This window comes from Dermochelys coriacea, chromosome 3 (genome assembly GCF_009764565.3).
Source record: "Dermochelys coriacea isolate rDerCor1 chromosome 3, rDerCor1.pri.v4, whole genome shotgun sequence".
NCBI lineage: Eukaryota > Metazoa > Chordata > Testudines > Dermochelyidae > Dermochelys > Dermochelys coriacea.
Window position 1 is genome coordinate 39,809,666 of NC_050070.1, and position 23,403 is coordinate 39,833,068.

Here is a 23,403-nt window from a genome sequence, read left to right on the forward strand (position 1 = left end):
TCGGCCAGGGGCGTTGGCCAGCAGCTGGGACCCAGGGTATGGGGCCGGAGCCATGAGAGGAGCTGGGTGGTGCTCCCCGCTGTGGGGGATGGATTGGGCCCCAGCTGTACCCTTCCAAACATTACTTGGGGGCTTTCCACAGTTTGGGGACCTCTGGATTAAGGGTTAGAATTCAAACTGTCAAACAAAAAGGAGAGAGGCAAGGTAGATGAGGTAATATCTTTTATTGGTCCAACTTCCGATAGCTTTGTTCACATTGAGTAGCAACTTACTCTGCGACTAGTCCCACAGAAGTCATTGAGATTACACATGGAGTAAAATGTTCTTCCTTGTGAGTGAGGGTATCAGAGTCTGGCCCCCTAAAGTATGCAGCAACTTAAAATTGAGTTTTAAATGAATACTGTTTTAAATGAATACTGCACATGATCAAATCCTTTCTACAGTGAGAGAACAGACCAAGCATTAAAACGGAAATATTATTACAAGACATGGTTTAGAGTTTCCAACTATAGAATTCTATCATACTGAACACAGCCTTTCACTATTGGCTCGTTTTCTTATGGTCATTTCCTACTTGGACAGCACCTTTTCCATTCCAATCCTAACTGCATAGAGGACAAAATTCGCTAATCCACCTAAATGTTGATTAATTAATTAAAAATGAACTAATACTACAGTACAGAGAAGATGTTTCTGGAGAATCAAATACATTGATCAATGTTCTACCATTATTAATACAATGTTCTTCCATCTGGAACAATTCAATAAAATAGGTCCCAGCACTGGGAGGAATGGATATGAAACTATTTCTCTTATACATCTCACCCTCGTCCAATCACTCAGTGCTCTCCATCCTCTTACACTGTAACGGGCCCATCTTACCAGCAACAGAATGTTTAGTAAATGGATAGGAACCATGGACCACACCCCATCCAGTCCCAACATGCCTGAGGTGTGCTGCCAGCAGCACTGACTAATTCTCCTTTCCTTTGTGCTGCCAAAGTGCAAGCAGCCAAATTAAAGCTGCTGGCTCATGCAAACTTAATTTGGACCCTTTGTGCATGTTCTTTATTATATAGTTTTTAATTACATGAACACAAGTATGTTGTGCTTAGGTCTCCTGTCTCATTCACTGCACAGGATGGACAGTGCTCACTTAATAAGCAGCTATTCAATATTTTGTTTTCTTCTAGTTTTTACTGTGCAGTGCAATGCCTTGTTTTCTGCGCACTATTCAAACCCTGCTCTGAAAAAATAAATTATTAAATTTCCTCATGGGCTTTTCTATGGTGCTCCTCACTATAGCATCCAACTACTTCACAAACATTCACAAATGTTCACAACACCCTTGTGATGTGAAGCTGTGGAGAACTGAGGCACAGGAAATTAAGGTCAGAAGTGTCAACTGATTTTGTGTGCCCAATCTGAGATACCCAGTGCCTGACTTTTCAAGTTGCTTAGCACTGTATAGCACTTTATACATTCAAAGCATAGCTCCCACTGACTTCACTTATCACCATCATTATATGTATTGCAGTAGAGCTTAGGAGTTCCAGTCATGGACCTGTACTCATTGTGCTAGGTACTGTGCAAACACAGAAAAGAAAGGCCCTGCCCAAAAGAGCTTACAATGTAAGTATACGACAAGAGCAATGGAGCAGACAGACCGACAGGGGAGTACATGGAAACTATGAGATAATTTTGGTCAGCGTAATAAACGGTCAAGTTTGTAGACCTCACAGGAAAGAAGAATTTTATGGAGGGATTTGAAGGAGGTCAATGAAGTGGCTTTGCAGATGTTTGCAGCTTTCAGTGCTCAACATTTCTGCAAAACAGATCCCAGCCTCTCAAGTCAGGTAAACAGAAAATGAAGAACAAAATTAGTGACCACCTGTGAAAAGTTTGATTTAAGTGACTTGCCCAGCATAAGAACTCTGTGGCAGAGGCAGTCATAAAATCCAGTTCTTCAAGGCAGCATTCAGCTGCCTTAACCAGGAGACAATCCTTTCTCTTTCAACAATACCCTGCTTCCTTCACTGCACACCTTCCCACTTCTGCAAAACCACTTTGATCGATCCCCAGAAGGGTCCATCCTGTGCATTGAATAAGGTGGGATATCGTGGAACAAACAGTATGCGATCATGTAATTAAAGACTATCATAATGCATATGCATAAGGGGGCTGAATGACAGTTGCACTGTAAGTCCTAGTCTCATCCCTTCATATTCCTTATGTTGGGTCCCGGTCTACCTCTTCATTCCAAGCCTGGGTGCCAATATGGGGGTTATTAACGGCATAGGAGAGAGGTTCCCTGAGCTCACTTCTGGTGCCCAGCTCCACTCTTGCCCGGAGTAGCCATTATAGGGGAAGTCAGACTTCATTCTGTAGCTCTGGGCTGGAGGGAGCCTGCACAGTCCAGTCACACACAGGAACTGTGAGGAGATGGAATCTTTGGAGATGGTAGCTATTAAACTCTAGCAAATCTCTACCGAGCACTGCGAACTGCAATATTTCAAAGATTTATAACTTTGACATATTTGGACAGATTTTCACAATGACCACAACAGACACATCCCTGACACAAACACCAGCCCTTGCCAAATTTCAAGTCCCTGCTACAGTGTATGGAGGAACTTATTAGAGCTTTCTAAAGAAAAGATAATCAGAATTTTTTAAAAATAAATGTATAAATATATATGTAATTTAAAATTATTTATTTTTTTAATAAAACAGCATGGCTAGAAAGGAGATGTTCTCAGAGTTTTAAAAACAACTTTATTTTCTTTCTTGCCTTTCTCAAAAACAGCAGAATTGTTGTGACTGAACTTTCCAAAAAAGTCAGCCTGTGGCAGGTCACCCAGCATGGAAAATTTCAGCTCAAATGACTAAAGTTTGGCAAAATGAAACACAACTGAAAAAAGGGTCTTATATGGGAAGTGTTGGGCTACCTTACCAATAGGTGGTGCTATAAATTACACCTAGAATACATCCTGACACTCTGTAAACAATAATGGCTAAGAAGCACATTTTCTAGAAAGAAATTACCAATAAACATTTAAGTTTAATGTACCTCTTGAATCTTTGAGCACCTAGAAACCATCCCATATGTCCCTAATCCCGCAAAAAGATGTATCTGTTTGCACAGATCCAACTGCCAATTCAGGCTCTATGTTAAATGATTTGGTTGTGCATGTCCATATGCAAGATGTTGCCAACCAACCAAAATACAAAATCAAAGTACTTTTATATTGCTCATTATCTTTTGGAGGACAGTCAATATGGAAAATACCTCATTTACCTTGCTGAATATACAGCACGTACACTGCTATTTCTGAACATTCGCTATTCAGCTTACAGTTGGTATATTAAATTTTAACTCTGCACAGATGGACACACACACATGCTTTATTTCCTGTTCTTCCCAGGAAGGATATCGGTAATCCAGTAGTGAAATAGAGAAGAGATTATCTTGGCATGATCTGAAAAAAAGAAAACAAATTCTTCCTGAAATATTTTTGTGGTATTTTTCAGCAATCAAACATCTGAAGGTTAAAAAAAAAAAAGCTCTATAAACATATGTTTTCCTCTGACATTACCATTTAAGAAAAACAAAATAACCCTTGGAGCTTGAGACACCAATATAAATTTGAAGACGACAGACCAAATTCATTTCTGGAATAAGCAAGCGCGACTCTTCATAGGAGATTAGTTGCTTGTACCAGGGCTGACTCTGGCCTTATACTGTTTAGTGCAACCACTGAATTATTTCATAATCAACAACACTGAAAAGTGGATTAAAATGACACAACCACACGTGTATAGTTGAGGCTGAAACAATCTGTGATCTGGATCATTTTCTTAGGTATTCTCTGAATGGACAGTGATTTCACCTATCCTTTATTTATTTTATTTATATTACAGCTGCACTCAGAGCCCCAACTCATAGAATCATAGACTTTAAGGTCAGAAGGGACCATTATGATCGTCTAGTCTGACCTCCTGCACAACATAGGCCACAGAATCTCACCCACCCACTCCTGTAACAAACCTCTAACCTATATCCGAGCTACTGAAGTCATCAAATCGTGGTTTAAAGACTTCAAGGTGCAGAGAATCCTCCAGCAAGTGACCCATGCCCCACACTGCAGAGGAAGGAGAAAAACCCTCAGGGCCTCTGCCAATCTGCCCTGGAGGAAAATTCCTTCCCGATCCCAAATATGGCGATCAGCTAAACCCTGAGCATGTGGGCAAGACTCACCAGCCAGACACCCAGGAAAGAATTCTCTGTAGTAACTCAGATCCCACACCATCTAACATATCATCATAGGCCATTGGGCATATCTACCGCTAATAGTCGAAGATCGATTAATTGCCACAATCATGTTATCCCCTCATACCATCTCCTCCATAAACTTATCAAGCTTAATCTTGAAGCCAGATAGGTCTTTTGCTCCCACTGTTTTCCTTGGAAGGCTATTCCAGAACTTCACTCCTCTGATGGTTAGAAATCTTCATCTAATTTCAAGTCTAAACTTCCTGATGGCCAGTTTAATCCATTTGTTCTTGTGTCCAGATTGGTACTGAGCTGAAATAATTCTTCTCCCTCCATGGTATTTATCCCTCTGATATATTTATAGAGAGCAATCATATCTCCCCTCAGCCTTCTTTTGCTTAGGCTAAACAAGCCAAGCTCTTTGAGGCTCCTTTCATAAGACAGGTTTTCCATTCCTCGGATCATCCTAGTAGCCCTTCTCTGTACCTGTTCCAGTTTGAATTCGTCTTTCTTAAACTTGGTAGACCAGAACTGCACTCGATATTCCAGATGAGGTCTCACCAGTGCCTTGTATAACTGTACTAACACCTCCTTATCTCTACTGGAAATACCTCGCCTGAATCCCAAGACCGCATTAGCTTTTTTCACGGCCATATCACTTTGGTGGCTCATAGTTATCCTGTGATCAACCAATACTCCGAGGTCCTTCTCCTCCTCTGTTACCTCCAAGTGATGTGTCCCCATTTTATAACAAAAATTCTTGTTATTAATCCCTAAATGAATCACCTTGCACTTTTCACTATTAAATTTCATCCTATTACTATTACTCCAGTTTACAAGGTCATCCAGATCTTCATGTATGATATCCCGGTCCTTCTCTGTATTGGCAATACTTTCCAGCTTTGTGTCCTCCGCAAACTTTATTAGTGCATTCCCACTTTTTGTGCCAAGGTCAGTAATAAAAAGATTAAATAAGATTGGTCCCAAAACCGATCCCTGAGGAATTCCACAAGTAACCTCCTTCCAGCCTGACAGTTCATCTTTCAGTGTGATCCATTGTAGTTTCCCCTTTAACCAGTTCCTTATCCACCTTTCAATTTTCATATTGATCCCCATCTTTTCCAATGTAGCTAATAATTCCCCATGTGGAACCGTATCAAATGCCTTACTGAAATCGAGGTAAATTAGATCCACTGCGTTTCCTTTGTCTATAAAAGCTATTACCTTCTCAAAGAAGGAGATCAGGTTGGTTTGACACAATCTACCTTTTGTAAAACCATGTTCTATTTTGTCCCAATTACCATTGACCTTTAACTACTTTCTCCTTCAAAATTTTTTTCCACGACTGTGCATACTATAGATGTCAAACTGACAGGCCTGTAGTTACCCGGACCACTTTTTCCTTTCTTAAAAATAGGAACTACGTTAGCAATTCTCCAGTCATACGGTACAACCCCTGAGTTTACAGATTCATTAAAAATTTTTGCTAATGGGCTTGCAATTTCATGAGCCACTTCCTTTAATATTCTTGGGTGAAGATTATCTGGGCCCCCCTGATTTAGTCCCATTTAGCTGTTCAAATTTGGCTTCTACCTTGGATGTGGTAATATCTACCTCCATATCAACCGAGCTTGTGCTAAGCAATGTGCAGCTATATAAAAACACAGAATGGCCAGAGCTTCAGCCTTAACACAGAGATTCCTGTCTATTTAACTATATTTTTGATAGCACAGCAATGAGTACCGTAGATATACCTATCACATTTAAGACTGCTCTATAAAGTCATTTTAATGCAGCTTTCCTATTTTATTTCCTTTTGTATGAATACTCTGCAAAAATGTTATTTTGAATAATTTGAAGGCATATGTATTAATTTGAAGGCATATGTACTGTAACTAGGTGCAGCATAACTATTACTTTTCCTGGCCTGCAAAACACAAACAAAATATTTTTAGAGGACCTCTCTCCAAGAAAACCAGCAAAAAGTAGCTTTCAGCTCTTTAGTGAGTGATAATTTCCTAGGCAACAAGAGAGGAGTCTATTTTAGACTTGATACTTGCCAACAAAGAGAAAGTGTTAACAGACAAAGGAAGGGGGCTAATGAATAGAAACTGAAGAGGTCATATATCAGGGAATAACAACATTATTTTTCTAGTGGATAATTACCTATGCTCTTAACACACTCTCAGAATTAGGACTAAGAATCACTCATTCTAAAATTTGCAATTCCCAACAGCATATAAAAGCTTTATCTTCTAGTCACAGACCATTTTTTGTCTGATGCACAATAAGGTGACATGAAGCAGCCCAACCTCCCTTCCAAAGTAGACTCACAAGCAGCATTCTGTTTCCCATACTTTCTGGAAGAGGTGAGTGAAGCTTCTACTATGAGAGATTCCTTTATATTTGACCCCTATCTCTACCCTCTTCAGGTGTATGGAAGATTTTGGGTAGAGAGGACTAGAACAGTGGTTTCCAAAGTGGGGTGCGTGCACCCCAGGGGATGCACAAGACCATCCCTGGGGGTGCGCGGCAGGAGGAACGCTGCTGAAGGAGTGCTGCTGGCACAATGGCAGCAGCGCTCCCGGACCATTGATTCTTCGGCCGCAGCTCAGCTGTCCCCACTCTGTCTTCGGCAGCACGCCGGTGGCAACTCTTTTTTTTTTTTTTTTTGGAGCTTCCCTAGAGCTGGCCCCGGGGGCGCGCGATCCAAAAAGTTTGGAGACCACTGAGCTAGAAAATGGTACACGTTTTTTGTGAAAAAATTCAAAAGAATTGAAAAATGTTAGGTTTTCCTTGAAATATTTTCACAATTTTTTAAATTTTGAAAATGAACAAAAATATTTTTAGAAAAATTGCCATTTTTTAATCTTATTTTTAAAAATGAAAATTTTTGATCACCTATAACTTTGGGGTAATTACTGAGGTGGAAACCATCCAACTCCCTCAGTCTGCCCCCCTAATCCCCTTCCTCTGGTTCTGGAGTGAGCTAGGGGACCACCTCTAGATTGGTTAGAGTGCACCACATAATCACTGGCGTCCTGGATTTCCCTGTCTCTTTTCAAGTATGTTTCCTCACTTGGTATGAAGTCCTAAGGGCCAGAGAGATAATGACATCTTGAAGTGCATATCTCTACAGTTTCACTGTCCTAAGTAGTCTCTGCCATGTCCTCTCCCTGCAACTCCCACCTCCTCTTCCGGACATCTGCACCACCACCATTGCATGCTCTGCCAAAGAATAGGAACTAAGAACTTAAAATAAAATGTAAATTTCTTTTTTCTTTTTTTCTTCTTTTCTTTTTTCTTTCTTCCGTCTACTGAACAATACCTCTCAATCACAGTAATGTTCTGGGAGGTGTGGAGAGAATTCCAGATAAATGCTTTATTCAATTATCTTTTCTATAACAGGCTAAGCAATAACACCATTATAAAGTTCAGAGATGAGGAAGATATATTATGTATCAAGAGAGGGTCCACGTAAAGACTTTACTCATTCTTCTTCATGAATCCCCACTGCAACATCCTTCATTAAAGAAAAAATACCCCCCACAAATTATTAGCCATTTGAACCAGGTGTCTTACACTGAATCATAACCACAGGGAAAAGGGGTTCTTTTGTTAACTTATTGCTTCTTGAAGCACAGGAAAAAAAAATGGTTTGTTTTGCAAAAATAAGCCTCCCTACTAATACTAATAAAAACTGTTTTCTTTTCATCAAGTTAATGAGGAATTACCCTTTATTCTAGAGCATCATAGCCCAGTAAAACAAAAAACAAAAACACACACACACACACCAGAAACAAAAGTCAAAAAAATCATATGAGCAAGTCCTGATGGAATTTAGATCTCGTATTTGGGAACTATTAGGGTTACTAAAAAATACTCTATGTTTTATTTTTCTGAATAGCCCTGAATTGTGTTTCTGTAATGAGCAGCTGGAGTTTGTTCAGGCAGCAAACTTCTGTAATAGCTACAAGAAAGGTTGTCTGCTTTTATCTGCTTTCTATTGTAGATTAAATCTGGGGTTTTTTGGTCTGTGAAAGAAAAAAGTTTATTAATTAAAAGGTATAAAAATAAATACATAATTAAAAAATTATGTCAGAAGTAATTTCTTACCATTACACTGTAGCTCTTTGAGATTTCAAAAAATAAAGTTGGAAAGTGATTACCTCTGCTGAGGTAAGTTAGTAATAGAGCAGACCTTTAAACAACAACACTTAAAATACAGGAGGCTGGATTCTTCTCTTACATTGGTGTACACGAGGAATAGAAATTTGATTGTATTGACCAGTGGAAAATAGGTGCGAGTGACAGTAGAACTGAACTAGGAGTGACTAAAGATATGAGGAGAAAATCAACTGGAAGAATAAATAAGGCTGTACCCCAACAGGGATGTTTTCAGTCTTCTAAAAGAGGAAAAAATACTTATTTCAAAGGACAGCTCTGCTGTGAATGCTTATTTTACATTTTCTGAGTGGATTTTTCAAAGTTAATTTGTTTTCTTTTCCTTATTCTGTTCAACAGTTCTGTTTTACCAAAAAGAGACAGAGAAAAGGCGAGTCTGATCCAAAAGCCCACTAAAGCCAGTAGAAAGATTTCCATTCACTTCAATGGGTTCCGGGTCATGCGCACAGTGACTATAATGACTTTGCACATGACTTAACTCTCACTTCTCATTGACTTAATGGAAGATGAATTAGGCCTTTTGTTAAAGGCCCAATTCTGTTACCCCTATTAATGCTGAGTTGTATTTTGCTTTGAGAGTATTTACTCTGAAATCAGTGGGATACACAACGTACTTAAGGGTAGGAGAATCTGGCCCTAAAATTCCAGCTCCAACTTTAAGCAGTTCACCTGTGATCACAGTGAAGGACAATTCTTTACATTTACTGTACACATGCATTTTATTCCACATGCAGATGCACTGCCAATCCACCAGGTCTTCAAGTATTGAAAAATTTCAAATGTACTTTTTGAAAGAGTAGGGAATAATAGCTGAGTTCTGGTTAATAGCCTCAGACTGTAAACTCTTCAGGGCAGAGATTCTCTCTTTTCTGGGTTGAACAGCAAAATGATGCACAAAACCCTACTGGGGCCTTGTGGTGTTACCATCATATAAAATTATAGTAGGTTCTAATGCCCAGTCCTCTATGAGTTACTGTCAGGTATCTAATGGCTACTGTCTTCGCTTACTCAGTTACTGCACTAGTGGGACAGAATACAGCCCTGTATTCACAACCTAAACTCTATTGCAGTGGTTCTCAACCCGGGGCCTGTGGGCCAACTGAGGCCCAATCAGCACACAGCTGTGGCCCATATGACATCCTCAGGGCCATAAAGGTAGTATTTTTATATGGTGCGGATGTGGCCCACAACACAAAAGAGCGGAATATGCTGCCCACAATGATAAATAGGTTGAGAACCTCTGCTCTATTGTAATAATCTTTGTATAAAGTATGCCTTGTAAAATATCATTTGAAAATTCATACTTTGCTGGTCAGTACTATCCTGGTAAAATATGTGTGGCAACATTGTGTGTGAGGTTATAAGATTCCCCTGAATGATGTTAACACATGTTCCAAACCCCACAGCCCTGCCCAGGCAGAAGTCATGTCTATCCTAGACAAAAGGAAGGAATGTATGCTTCCCTTAATTCGCAATTAAGCAGTGAAGAGAGTCATCAAACAGGGAGGGAAAACAAAGAAAATTCAAACAGGTGACAAAAACCCAGCAGGGAATATCTTTCCACATAGACCTGTTGTCTCCTGCGTCTCAGCTGGAAATGTTTTCCGAGAGTGGAACTGAAACTATAAAAGGGAGGGAAAAACACTACAAGGGACCCCTCTCTCTCTCTCCTGGCCCATCTTATTCACTACATCTGAAGAGAGAAAGGAAGCAGCCATTGGACTCTGGGAGAGACGTCCTGACCTAAAGAGTTTGGCCAGTAAAACTGCTGAAACATGTAGTGAGAAAACTTTGCTTTGAATCTAATATAGTTTGTTAAGTTAGGTACCAGTAAACTTTTTATCTCTATTTTTGTACCTCTTTCTTTGTAGTTAATAAACTTGTTTTATTGGTTTATCTCATCCAGTGTGTTCAAGCTGAAGCATCTGGGTAACTCCATTTGGGGTAACAAATTGTGTGCATATTATTTCCTAAAATGAGTAACAGACTTAATACATTTGCATTGTCCAGGAGAGAACTGGGCAGTACAGGACACATTTCTGGGGGGAAATCTGGGAGTAGGACTGTGTTGGTGTCACCCTGTGGTAATTTTTTAAGGCTGGTAAGAATCAAGATGTGCCTGGCTGTCTGCAGCACACACAGACATAGCTGGGATTGAGTTCCAGGCTGGAGGCTGTTTGTGAGCAGTCCAGATTGGCGGCTACAACAGTAAGACACTGGAAAGGACACCCCAGGTTAAATGGCAGGGATGACACAACTACTCATTCATCTGAATTGTATCTTGATAGGTCACAACTACCACTGTCTTACTCATTACTTTTCAAGACTCTTTAAAGCACTATACAAAATGGTATAGGTATAGTTCACAATATTGGTTTCTTATTCTAAGCATTGAGAAGAAACAGGGACTAAACCTATTCAAATAGTTGATCTCTTCCTATGCAATTCTGAGTGCCTTCACCTCTCACTAACTTCTTTGGGAGCTGAGGACACTCAGCACCTTACAGTACTGGCCACTACTGTGGTTTCATATCAGTCATAACCCTCCCCCCCAAAAAAGGCAAATTAATGTCTTCCCTGTGAAGAACAATGCTTTCATAATCTAGTAATAATCTTACTTTCATCATTATGTAGTTATTTAGTTACTGTTTTGTCCCTGTATGAGAATCATGACAAATTTGAATATTTCTAAATGTTGAGAAGAACATCAGCAGTATGATGAGTAAACTGTACATACCCGGCAGCATCATGGAATGTTCTTGGAATTGTTCCAAAATGACCTTCAATCTCTCAATATCCTGCAAAAGTACAAGGGATTTCATCTTATGTAGAAGTGTCACATCTGAGGAAGCCAGGCTGTGAGATTCAAGATGATGTAAAATCTCTTGGACAGTTGCTGAACTCATAGCTGAATCTGTGCATTTTGATTTATCTGAACAAAGAAAGCCAAATAAATTTAGGAACTTTCTCCATGTTTATTGAAAATGTGTTAATTACCTTTACTTTTAAAATACATTTCCTTCCTTTTTATTTACACTTCCTTAAAACCAATACCATGCTGTACTGACATGCAGCCTATTTCTTCTTAACATGATAGGTAGGAAGATGCTGAATATGAAAAGTAAAGACGACACCAATAGGACTACCAATGAATTGCGAGGAATCTAAACGCACCACCTAGTTTTTCTAATAAAAATAAATTGTGATGTACGATAAAGTAGGAAGGACTAAGGAAAAACTGTACTATAGTCAAAGCAAGTGTCTGTGTACAGTACCACACACATATTTTTATGGATATACATATCTAGAGAGAGGGTCTGCTGTGAAACTTTTTGGGAGACAACTGATCATCTGATTCCTGCACATTTATATTTATGCTTTGAAAATATATATTACAGCATGCAATAAAACTAGAAAGGAAACTATGATTTCTCATACTGTGCTGTTGCTTCTCCAAACTTCTCCAATTCCAGTACCTTTGCATGTTTTGTCCCTATAACCCCCTTGAGAGGCTCTCTTTAAAGTTAGCTTCTCTAATAAAAACAATTGTAAGTGATGTGTTCCTCCTAATTAATCTTTCTAACAGAAATATAAGGGTATAATGCAACGTGGTCATTGGTAAATGATGCTGAAAGCAGTGGCTTCCCTTTTTATCTAAAAATGGGGAGGGAAGTGGGGTACCTAATGAGAAAGCTTGTGATAAAAGCAAACAGCATAATTTCAGATCTATATATAAACCCTCATTTGCCTAACAGGCAAGTTAGTCATACCGTGATATGTAGATGCGACATCTAATCCATAACATAGATTTGCTTTTGCCTGACAATTTCTCTTTTGTGAATAACCAGGTCCATTATGGGTTTACTGTCTGCGCTATAGTTTTGGAGTTAGGGCCAATCTGTCAATCACTGACAGAATTTATCTTTGCCTATTTTGGAAACTGACAGTTTGAATACTTTTTGTTAGAACTGTGCAGCCAACACAACTATGGGAAAGTGAACAGGATTCCATTCTGGTTCAATGAATTGTTAACTAAGTCAAATTCTACTCCCAGGGTACATTTGAGCTTGGAGGTGAGTGTCTCAGTGTGTAGATATACCTGCACTAGCTCTGCTTGAGCTAGCATGCTGAAAATAACAGTGTAACTGGGGTATCATAGGTAGCAGCTTGGGCTAGCTTCCCGAGTATGTATCTAAGGTGTCTGGGTGGGTACACAGGTCTACATGAACCGTGAATCACAACTCCCTGCTCAAATTTAGATATACTCCTAATTACAACAGTGTAATTCTAGAGTAACTCCATTAAGGTCAAAAAGAAAAGGAGTACTTGTGGCACCTTAGAGACTAACAAATTTATTAGAGCATAAGCTTTCGTGAGCTACAGCTCACTTCATCGTAAATGCATCCGATGAAGTGAGCTGTAGCTCACGAAAGCTTATGCTCTAATAAATTTGTTAGTCTCTAAGGTGCCACAAGTACTCCTTTTCTTTTTGCGAATACAGACTAACACGGCTGCTACTCTGAAATCCATTAAGGTCAGTTGAACTACTTTCGATTTACACTGATTTAAACAAGAGCGTAATTTAGTCATAAATTCTAATTGCAAAATCTTTATTACTGATGACAATATATGAGCCTGAAAAACGGTGTTTGGCTTTCATATAACAGGCTTAGGCCTTGTCTACATTGCCACTTTACAGGGCTGCAAATTTCTCACTCAGGGGTGTGAACCCCCTTCCCCCCCGGAGCGCTGCAAGTTTCAGCGCTGTAAAGTAGCAGTGTAGACAGTGCACCAGCGCTGGGAGCCACACTCTCAGCACTGGTAGCTATTCCCTTCATGGAGGTGGGTTTTTTTTTTTTTTTTAACGCTAGGAGACCTCTCTCCTAGTGCTGGTGCCATGACTACACAACCACGTTAAAGCGCTGTTGCTAGTGAAGACATGCCCTTAGTATACAGACGTGAGATAGAGTAGACATCTTTTTACATGTAATCTGAACAAATTTTATCTGAAAATCATTGAGGAAAAAAATAAATATGAATTCCCCAAATGCCATTTTTACAGTCATTTTTCAATGATGTTCTATACCTTAAAGGGGAATTTTATGAGACTTGGGTCCAACAGCTTTGGCTTATGATGGACATTTTATATGCAGTCAAAGTATTTAAAATTCTCCATATAGTTCTACCAGGAACGACAAAGCTGAGAGTTGTGAAAAGCTGACATTACATGTCCCAGTTTAAAGCTATGTTCTGGATCCCACAATGTAAACAACAGTATTTTGCACTTACAAAGCATGTTCCATTCTTCATTATACTAACAGGTTTCAGAGTAGCAGCCGTGTCAGTCTGTATTCGCAAAAAAGAAAAGGAGTACTTGTGGCACCTTAGAGACTAAAATTTATTTGAGCATAAGCTTTCATGAGCTACAGCTCACTTCATCGGATGCATTCGGTGGAAAATACAGTGGGGAGATTTATATACACACACACACACACACAGAGAGAACATGAAACAATGGGTTTTATCATACACACTGTAAGGAGAGTGATCACTTAAGATGAGCTTTTACCAGCAGGAAGGAGGGGGGGAAAGGAGGAAAACCTTTTGTGGTGATAATCAAGGTGGGCCATTTCCAGCAGTTAACAAAAACGTCTGAGGAACAGTGGGGGGGGTTGGGTGGGGGGGGTGGAGGGCGAAATAACATGGGGAAATAGTTTTACTTTAGGTAATGACCCATCCACTCCCAGTCTCTATTCAAGCCTAAGTTAATTGTATCCAGTCTGCAAATTAATTCCAATTCAGCAGTCTCTCATTGGAGTCTGTTTTTGAAGTTTTTTTGTTGAAGGATAGCCACTCTCAGGTCTGTAATCGTGTGACCAGAGAGATTGAAGTGTTCTCTGACTTGTTTTTGAATGTTGGAATTCTTGACCTCTGATTTGTGTCCATTTATTCTTTTATGCAGAGACTGTCCAGTTGGACCAATGTACCTGGCAGAGGGACATTGCTGGCACATATCACATTGGTAGATGAGCAGGTGAACGAGCCTCTGATAGTGTGGCTGATGTGATTAGGCCCTATGATGGTGTCCCCTGAATAGATATGTCGACACAGTTGGCAACAGGCTTTGTTGCAAGGATAGGTTCCCGGGAACCTCTCTCTCTAGATAGATCTATATAGATCTTCCTACTGTATTTTCTACTGCATGCATCTGATGAAGTGGGTTTTAGCCCACGAAAGCTTATGCTCAAATAAATTTGTTAGTCTCTAAGGTGCCACAAGTACTTCTTTTCTTTTTTTCATTATACTAAATTGCTTTAGAATATGCACAGGGAATCACTTCATAATTAAAGTCAGTTCCATAATTAAAATCACTTCACTCATCACTAGTTACTTCTGAAGTGGATTCATGACAGAAGCTCCATGGAACAATACTTTAATAGGACGACAAGAGAAGACTATTGTGTCCACTTGAAACAATAGGAATCTGCCTGATCCCAGTCACCCGAATTAGAATATAATAGGACATCAGATCTAACACCTTGATAGTCTTTTGAAGGGTGGTACAGCATCTTTAATGGCCACAGGTTACTAAAACCTCAGCTATGCATCTCATCCACAAGATCCTGAGGTCCTCCAGTAAAGCTCCTACGGCTTCCCCATTTTCTCTGGGTGACTGGTGAGTTGGAAAGTCATTGTAGCTCTCCCTGTACATCACAAATGAATCAAGAACAGTAATACTTGTGGCACCTTAGAGACTAACAAATTTATTTGAGCATAAGCTTTCATGGGCTAAAACCCACTTAATTGGATGCATGCAGTGGAAAACACAGTAGGAAGATCTATATAGATCTCTCTATCTAGAGAGAGAGATCTATATACACACACGCACACGCACACATAGAACATGAAACAATGGGTGTTATCATACACACTATAACGAGTGATCAGTTAAGGTGAGCTATTACCAGTAGGAGAGAGAAAAACAAAAACAAAAACCAAACCCCTTTTGTAGTGATAATCAAGATGGGCCATTTCCAGCAATTGACTATTTCCCCCATGTTTATTTTTCCCCCCTACAGTTCCTCACAAGTTCTTGTCAACTGCTGGAAATGGCCAATCTTGATTATCACTACAAAAGGGTTTTTCTCCCCCGCGTCCTCCTACTGGTAATAGCTCACCTTAACTGATCACTCTCGTTATAGTGTGTATGATAACACCCATTGTCTCATGTTCTCTCTCTATATATGTATCTATATATATAGCTATATATAGAAATAGATATCTTCCTACTGTATTTTCCACTACATGCATCCGATGAAGTGGGTTTTAGCCCATGAAAGCTTATGCGCTAATAAATTTGTTAGTCTCTAAGGTGCCACAAGGACTCCTGTTCTTTTTGAAGAAACAGAGTAACACGGCTGCTACTCTGAAACAAATGAATCAGACACTGGAGAAGGGGGAGGCTTCCTGAAAAATAGGTTGGAAGATAAGGACAAGAAAACTCAGATTAGAACAGCAATTACTTCTGTAATTTGAATGTTTCTGACATCAAGCAATTCATCTGGATGTTCATTCACAGAAGAAAAAAAAACCAATTTGGATGATTTAGCACTTTTTACCCAAGGTTCACAAAATGCATTACAAAATATTATACACATTTTAAAGATGGGGAACCAGAGAGCTCATCTTTTACATCTGAGCACCTACTTGCATATTTAGAGACCTAAAAAAGGGAACTGAATTTTAGAAGTGCTAAGCACTTGCAGCCCTTATTGACTTCAATGCAGTTATACTAGCAATGGATATAGCCCATTTTATATAGAAATAAGCATATTTTTCCCTAATTTCAAACTGTTATTGTTACTGGAAAAAAAAGCTGATACATACTGTCAGCAAAATAGATTTCTTGCGTTGCCTGCAAGAAGTCCAGAATGCCATCTGCTTTTTCATATATGTCTTTAAAGTCTGCTCCTTCACTGTTGTCCTTCTCAGGCTGATACGTAAAATCCATACCAGTGGTTTTTGTTAGCAAGCCAGCTGCTCTCATCTTTTCCTTTTGTCGTTTCTTTTTCATTTTCCTCTTTTTGTTTTTGCTTATTTTTCTGCCATCTGTCTGCGGCAGCTGTAAATTATCTTGAAACAGAGTCTCATGCTTCCCAGATTCTGTTTGTTCTCCATGTAAATTATCAGGATTTCCAACACTGTTCTTTTGTTTCGTCCTTCGAATGCGCTTTCTCTTGGGTTGTCCGCAAGAATCCTCCACTGTAGGTTTAAGAGAGGGATATTAACCAATTTCCCCCCCAAATTCTGACATATATAGATACCCCCTAATCTTACTCTCTTTCCTCAGTGTGGCTTTCAGTATTACCTAATCACACTTCTTGAGTCCAGTTGGTCCAGAAAAAGAAATCACCTCACCCACTTTGTCTTTCTAATATCCTGGGACTAACACAGCTACAACAACACTGCAAACATCTCCTTGAATGCATCAGACAGGAAGGCCAGTGTCTCTCCCCTTCCACTGCTGATGGAGACTTTACTTCTTTTCATCCCATTGGTATGAAAGGCCTCAAGACTCATGGCCATATTATGTATAGCCCTACTCAGGGAAGAGGACAAAAGAGCATCCCGCCCTCGCCACGCATTGGGGCACAACATAATGATGGTGGAGCTTCTGCTAGGCTACCACTGGTGGCTGATAACAGAGCCAAGACCTCACCCGTCTGAACACCAGCTAGTGGAGCTGACCAAGCACAGAAGAGCATTGTGTGCAATATCCTACAAACGATTGATGGAGCTCCTGTATGTCCCTACTGTAAGGCTCTGCCTTAAAGGCACAACTTAGTTCTCAGTCTTTGGTTCTTTTCTCTTCTCCATTTACACCACTGATAGCTCTGGCATTGGACATCACCTTTATGGGAAAAGACATTTAAAGTAACAATGCCCTTGACTCACAATTAATGATCTCTCTCACTGCATCTCTCGTCTGTCATTCCCTGGCTATAACACCATAACTTCCTGACAGTTTCATTTTTTAAAAGGCTGAAATGTCAAGGGGATGAAGTCCCTCCTTTGGCTTTATGCTTCTTTATTCAGAGCTTAACTTTGCAGCTTACTTACCTCCTCTCCCACACATCTACTCAGGATGCAAGTCTTGCCTGTTACTACCCACAGAAGATTGCCAAAATCCACCCTAACATTGACTGTGCTGCTGCTGAAATCCTTATTTATGCCTAAAATAATTTCCTGTCTAATTAACTGCAATTCTCTTTTATGGTCTAATGATATCCTTACTCTCAAACTTCAGGGGGCCCTGAACACTGCTGCCATTCTACTGTCTCACTTCAGAAAGCAAGACCACTTAACCCTTATTATCCTTTATCTTTACATTCTGAATTCAACTGAAAACACAGGTCCTGATTCTCTGTAAGCTAGTAACACTGGTGTAAAACTACTCTGAAATCAAAGAGTTTCTCTACATCATTACACCAGTGTTATGCTAATGAATCAGGTCCACATCCTTGGTTGCTCTGCACACTTTGTCCGCTTGCCTCCGACATCCACAATTTGTCTGGCCCTCCAATCTTGGCCTCTATTTTCTCAGTAGTTGGGGACTTTTCATTTGTGCTTCCTCTTCTGTCTCGAACTCCGTTAGCTCTGAGCCACTTTCTCTTTTACAACCCTCAATTCCTCTTTAGCTATGGATGACTCACCGCAAAGACATTTTTGATATCTTCTATGAAGGAGTCTGTGGAGCATTTCACATGCATGACATTTGAGCTAAACATCTTTATGCAGGATTTGGACATATGGGATGTAGGAAAAATACAGTCTGTAGTGCTGGAGGAGTAAAATATGAGAGCTAAAGGCAGGGATGAATGGGGGAAGAAAATATAAACAAAGCACCAATGTTGCATTTTAAGATCTACTTTGGCCTTGACTGGATTAAGTTGGTAATAATAAGTAAATCCTATGGTAAAATTTGATAACTTTTCTTCTCTGTGATTACTCAACCCTCTCTTTACATAAGCACATCAGTTTCGGCACATGAAAGCATCTGTAACCTGTTTCAGCTGCCAAATGCTCCAAGACATTTTTAAGGCAGCCTGAGACCACTAAGGCTCAGGGCAACAATTTCATTCCATGGAGCAAGGCACCCCCAAAAGGCTTGAAACTGCCAAGAAAACGTCTCAAAAGGGAGGAAAGGACTTAAGATAATAGAAATTTTGAGTCAAGTCCAATTTTGAGTTTTCCTCTCCTTTGTAGCTCAGGACAGCAGGAGGTCTGGAGACAGCAGGGTGAGCAGGCAGAATGAACTGATTCTTCTCATGTATACTGGCTCCCCAATGATGTACTTCCATTGATTTCAATGGTGTCACACCTGATTTACACCAGTGTAAGTTAGAGCAGAATCAGAGCCAGCATTTTTACAAGGTGTACTTAGTTCTCTTCATCTTTCTTAAGTTAAACTTCCTGTCCTCTAGTCATTTCTTGTGGGTCTTTTCTGAACATCTTCCAGTGTTTCTACATTTTTCTGGTATTTATAGTTCAAAAAATAACTTGCCACTTTGATTACTCCATGGTACTGGCAGGGCCAATCAGATACCGTACCACTGATATGACACTCAATGGCAGAAAAAAATCAGTGTTGATAAATGCAAAGTAAGGCACAGAGCAGGAGGGAATAATTTGAAAAAACTCAATACTAGGCTCTTAATGAACTGTATCAACTCAAGAAAAAGACCTGGTCAACAGTGTGGACAGCTCAATGAAGATCTTTGCTCAGTGTGCATCACTGATCAAAAAAAAAAAAAAAATGTTCGGATGGATAAGAAATGGGATAGATAATTGTTAGCATATAGGTTTGTTTGTTAGCCTGGGATAGTCTTTTGATACTCTTACACCAATATGTGTAAACAAAGGACAAAGACACTGATGTTGCTTCTGCCTAGTCAGATGGATTTGTTAGTATAATGGGAATAGATAAGAGCAGTTAAAATGTTACTCAGAGCACACTTTCAGATTGCCTCAACCCCTATCTCAAGGCAAAATCAAGCAACCAGTCAGGAGGGGCAAAAGGGTTTGGGGGAAGGTATAAAACACTACAAGACCAAAGAAATGCCCGTTAATTACTAGAGCACAACCTCACTCCTTACCCCTCCCATGGGGTAAAAGAAGAGGTGGGATGAAGATTCCAAAATGGAACATGACCCTAAATTGTAAGGGGTGGGGCTGTGGGCACGCACTTCAATGATGCCTTCTGAGGAGCAAGGGATGAGACACTGGGAAACAAGGCTCCGCGGCGTCAGTTATGAACATGTTTGCTGGAAACTAACCCCAATAAACATTGCATTGTCTACACTTCGGACTTCTGGTTTTCTGCTTTCTGTCCACATGACAAGAACCAGGGGAGAGAGTGAAGGGAAAGCTCTCTCACAATAATAGTAAAGAAAATATTATAAAGCCATTGTATAAATCAATATCACTTCCTTTTCTGCATTAAGAAAAGGAGTACCGGTGGCACCTTAGAGACTAACAAATTTATTAGAGCATAAGCTTTCGTGAGCTACAGCTCACTTCATCGGATGCTGTAGCTCACGAAAGCTTATGCTCTAATAAATTTGTTAGTCTCTAAGGTGCCACCGGTACTCCTTTTCTTTTTGCGAATACAGACTAACACGGCTGCTACTCTGAAACCTGTTTTCTGCATTAGTACGTTCAGTTCTTGTCACCCCTTTTTCACTAGAATATAGCAGAATAGATGGGAGTTAGGAAATAGCAACGAAAACAATTAAGAGAATGGAAAAATCTGGAGAGAGACTGAAAAGAGTGGGACTATTTATATTACAGCCCAGATGAATAAGAGAGGCTTCAATAAAAATATATTAAATAAAGGAATTATAGGGAGAAGAAAAATCATGTTACATAATACAAGAACAAGGGAACATTCAATGAACTTGAGAGATGACAAATTCAGAACGGAGAAAAGTAAATATTTTTTCCATAAAATGCACTGTTGGCCTGTGGAACTCACTGACACAAGACAATACTGAGGCCATGACCTTGCAAAGATTAAAAAAGGATTAGCTATTTATATGGACAGCAAGAACAGAAATATCTAGTTATATTATATAATAGAAATATTAAAAAATAATAAGAGTGTTGGACGGTATATAGGCCCTCAGGCTGAGGGTATAAGTCAGCCTCTAAACAACTGTTGGGGGTTAGGAAGAATCTCTGTCTGAGGGAAACATTAGCCCACAACTGCCACCACAAGTTTTCTTTCACCTTCACTGAAGCATCTGGTCCTGGATATTGTTACTGTGCATATGGACTATTGGCCTGTTCCAGTATAGCAGTGGTCCCCAACCTATGGGGTGCGGAAGTATATTTGCACAGAGGGGCCTGGGCCAGCCCGCACAAGGGGCGAGGAGGGAGGGCCACCCAGTCCCACACTGCTCTCAGCCCCAGCTGCGGCCCCAGACACAGCCCCGGCCTTGGCCTCCTGCCCCACTCCCGGTCCCCGTTGCAGCTCCACTCCCACCCCCAGCTGCAGCCCTGACCAGGGCTCCCGGCCCTTACCGCGGGCCCCAGCCGTGGCGCCACACCTGGCCCCGGCTCCCAACCATGGCCCTGCTCCCAGCCCCAACCATGGCTCTGCTTTGGCCCCAGCTCCCAACTGCAGCTCCTAATCATGGTTCCCAGGGGGACATGGACAGGTTCCATTATGGGTAATGGGAGGTATGACAGAAAAAGTTTTGGGATCACTGCAGTTTAAGTATGCTTATGTCTTTATGCTCCTTGCTTGCCCATCAGGATGTGTCATATCACATGCATTTATCTCATACATGAGACATTTAGGGTCAAATTTTGCCACCTTTACTTACTGACTGATTTCAAAGGGTCTCTCTGAGAAGTAACATACTACTATTTAAGATGAGTCCAACATATTAGAATCTGACCTCTCCTAATTAGCAAAACTCACCAGCTTGCAATACATATTCAAATTTGTCAGATTCCACTGTAAATTAATTTTAATTGATCCGTTGCACCATATATCAGTTTGTAGAGCTACTTGGATTCTTTGAAAAATTCAAGTGACATAAATTTTGCTCGAATAATAACTTCAAGAAGTCTTATTTCTGAGATATTAGTATGTTCTGAGAATGTATATTGTATAAGCAATTCTAATAAGAACATGTTAAATATGTAGTTAAATAGAATACAAATCATAAAGACATCATAAACACTGTTTCTGTCTGAAATAAAGGGGTCAGATCATTAATATTCATTAAGATGAATGGATCATTTACACAATATTCATACATTTGCAAGCCCAGTTTAGGTCTTCAAGGAAAAATAGAAATGATTTTAAATAGTAATGCTTTTCTCTTGCATACTGACATTAATTGATATTCTTATGCATCGATCCCCATGGCATCTGGCCACATGACACAATTAAATACAAACTTGCATTTAAACTGTACACACTAGGCCTGACAAATACTCCCCATTTCTGTTCTTCCCCCTGGCCCAACCATAAGGAGAAATTCATTGACAGCAACTGAAAAGATGCGTCTTGTACTGCCACCTTAATGTCAGCAAACTGTCTCTGGTGAATCAATGCATCTAAATAATCTCCACTGAAACACTTAACTTTCACTCCCACATGGAGACTGAGTAAATGCACAGTAGCTGGCTTCAGTCACTAGGGAATGAGATGGTGCCTAAGGTAGATGGGTTCTACACCACATAGGGCCAGATTTTTAGGGAACTGAGCACCCGCAGCTCCCACTAACTTGAATTCAAGTTGTGGATGCTTACCACTTCTCAAAATCAGGCTAGAAGACCTTTACAGATTAGACGGCATGCAAGCTGATTTTTAATGGCACGCTGCTGCCTGTCGGGTCCCAGCCGCCGGCCCCGCTCAGTGCCTGCTGCCAGACCCTGGTAGGCAGCAGCGTACCATTAAAAATCCTGCCACCCCCCACGCAGGGGCAGGGTGAAGAAGCTTGTTCCTGCCGGCTGCTGCTGCAGGGCAGGCAAGCTCCCCGTCCCCCTGCTGTGCCTGCACTTCCTCCTCTCCCTCCCTGCCCCCCTGGCGATCAGCTGAGGGAGAGGGAGAAGCAGAGCCAGAGTGCTCTCTCCTGCTCCGGAGGGAGGAGGTGGAGAAGAGGTGGGGACAGGGCCTTGGGTAAGGTAGGTGGAATCGTGGTATATCCCCTCTAGAACTCTGCTATGAGCCGCTCTGGACAGGGGGCTTGGAGCACCCCCACGACCCCAGCCCTCTGCCCTGACCCCTGCACCCCCCTACACACACTCCCCAGCCCTCTGTCCTGACCCCTGCATCCCCCATAAACCCAGCCCCCCACACCCCATGCCAACTCCTGCACCCTCCTCATATGCTCCCAGCCTCTGCCCTGACCTCTGCACCCCCCATGACCCCAGCCTTGACTCCAGCACCCCCCACATACCCAGCCCCCCATGCCCTGACTCCTGCACCCTCCTCACACCCCTACCCCTCACTCCTGCACCCCCACACATACCCAGCCCCCCCCACACCCCATGCCCTGACTCTTGCACCCCCCCACATTCTCACCCCCACCGTGAGCACCAAACGGGAGCTCCTGCACCCCCCCCCATTCCTACCTGCACTCCTTGCACCAAATGGGAGCTGCCCAGGTAAGCACTCCACACTCAAACCTCCTGCCCCAACCCTAAGCCCCTCCCTCATTCTAGCTCCTGGCCAGACCCTACACCCCAATCCCCAGCCTGCTCTTTCACCCCCAGCCCTGTGCACTCCTACCCTCACTATGAGTGCAGAGAAAGAGAGGAAGAGAATGGGGTAGAACCAGGGAGAAGGTAGGTACCTACTCTATGTGGGCAGGGCCGGGGTCCCAGACCGGCTGGCGGTGTAAGATCAGTATTTTAATTTAATTTTAAAT

The 23,403-nt window shown here is 41.1% G+C and overlaps 1 protein-coding gene across 7 annotated transcripts in view; it reads right to left on the bottom strand.

Annotated features, from left to right (window-relative positions):
* Positions 1-209: 209 nt before the first annotated feature.
* ERICH1 (glutamate rich 1) overlaps positions 210-23,403 on the bottom strand; it is a 121,449-nt gene continuing 98,255 nt past the window's right edge. For 4 of the 7 annotated variants that reach the window (XM_038396687.2, XM_043510340.1, XM_043510339.1 and 1 more), the window contains 3 exons: positions 16,346-16,720; positions 11,196-11,390; positions 210-3,479 (listed from right to left, as the gene is read on the bottom strand). In XM_038396687.2, coding sequence (XP_038252615.1) covers positions 3,406-3,479; positions 11,196-11,390; positions 16,346-16,720 — 644 coding nt within the window. In that variant the 3' untranslated portion in view covers positions 210-3,405. Of the gene's footprint in view, positions 3,480-7,174; positions 7,366-11,195; positions 11,391-16,345; positions 16,721-23,403 lie in introns of all 7 variants that reach the window. The other 3 variants (XR_006279783.1, XR_006279784.1, XM_043510343.1) reach the window with 3 other exon arrangements.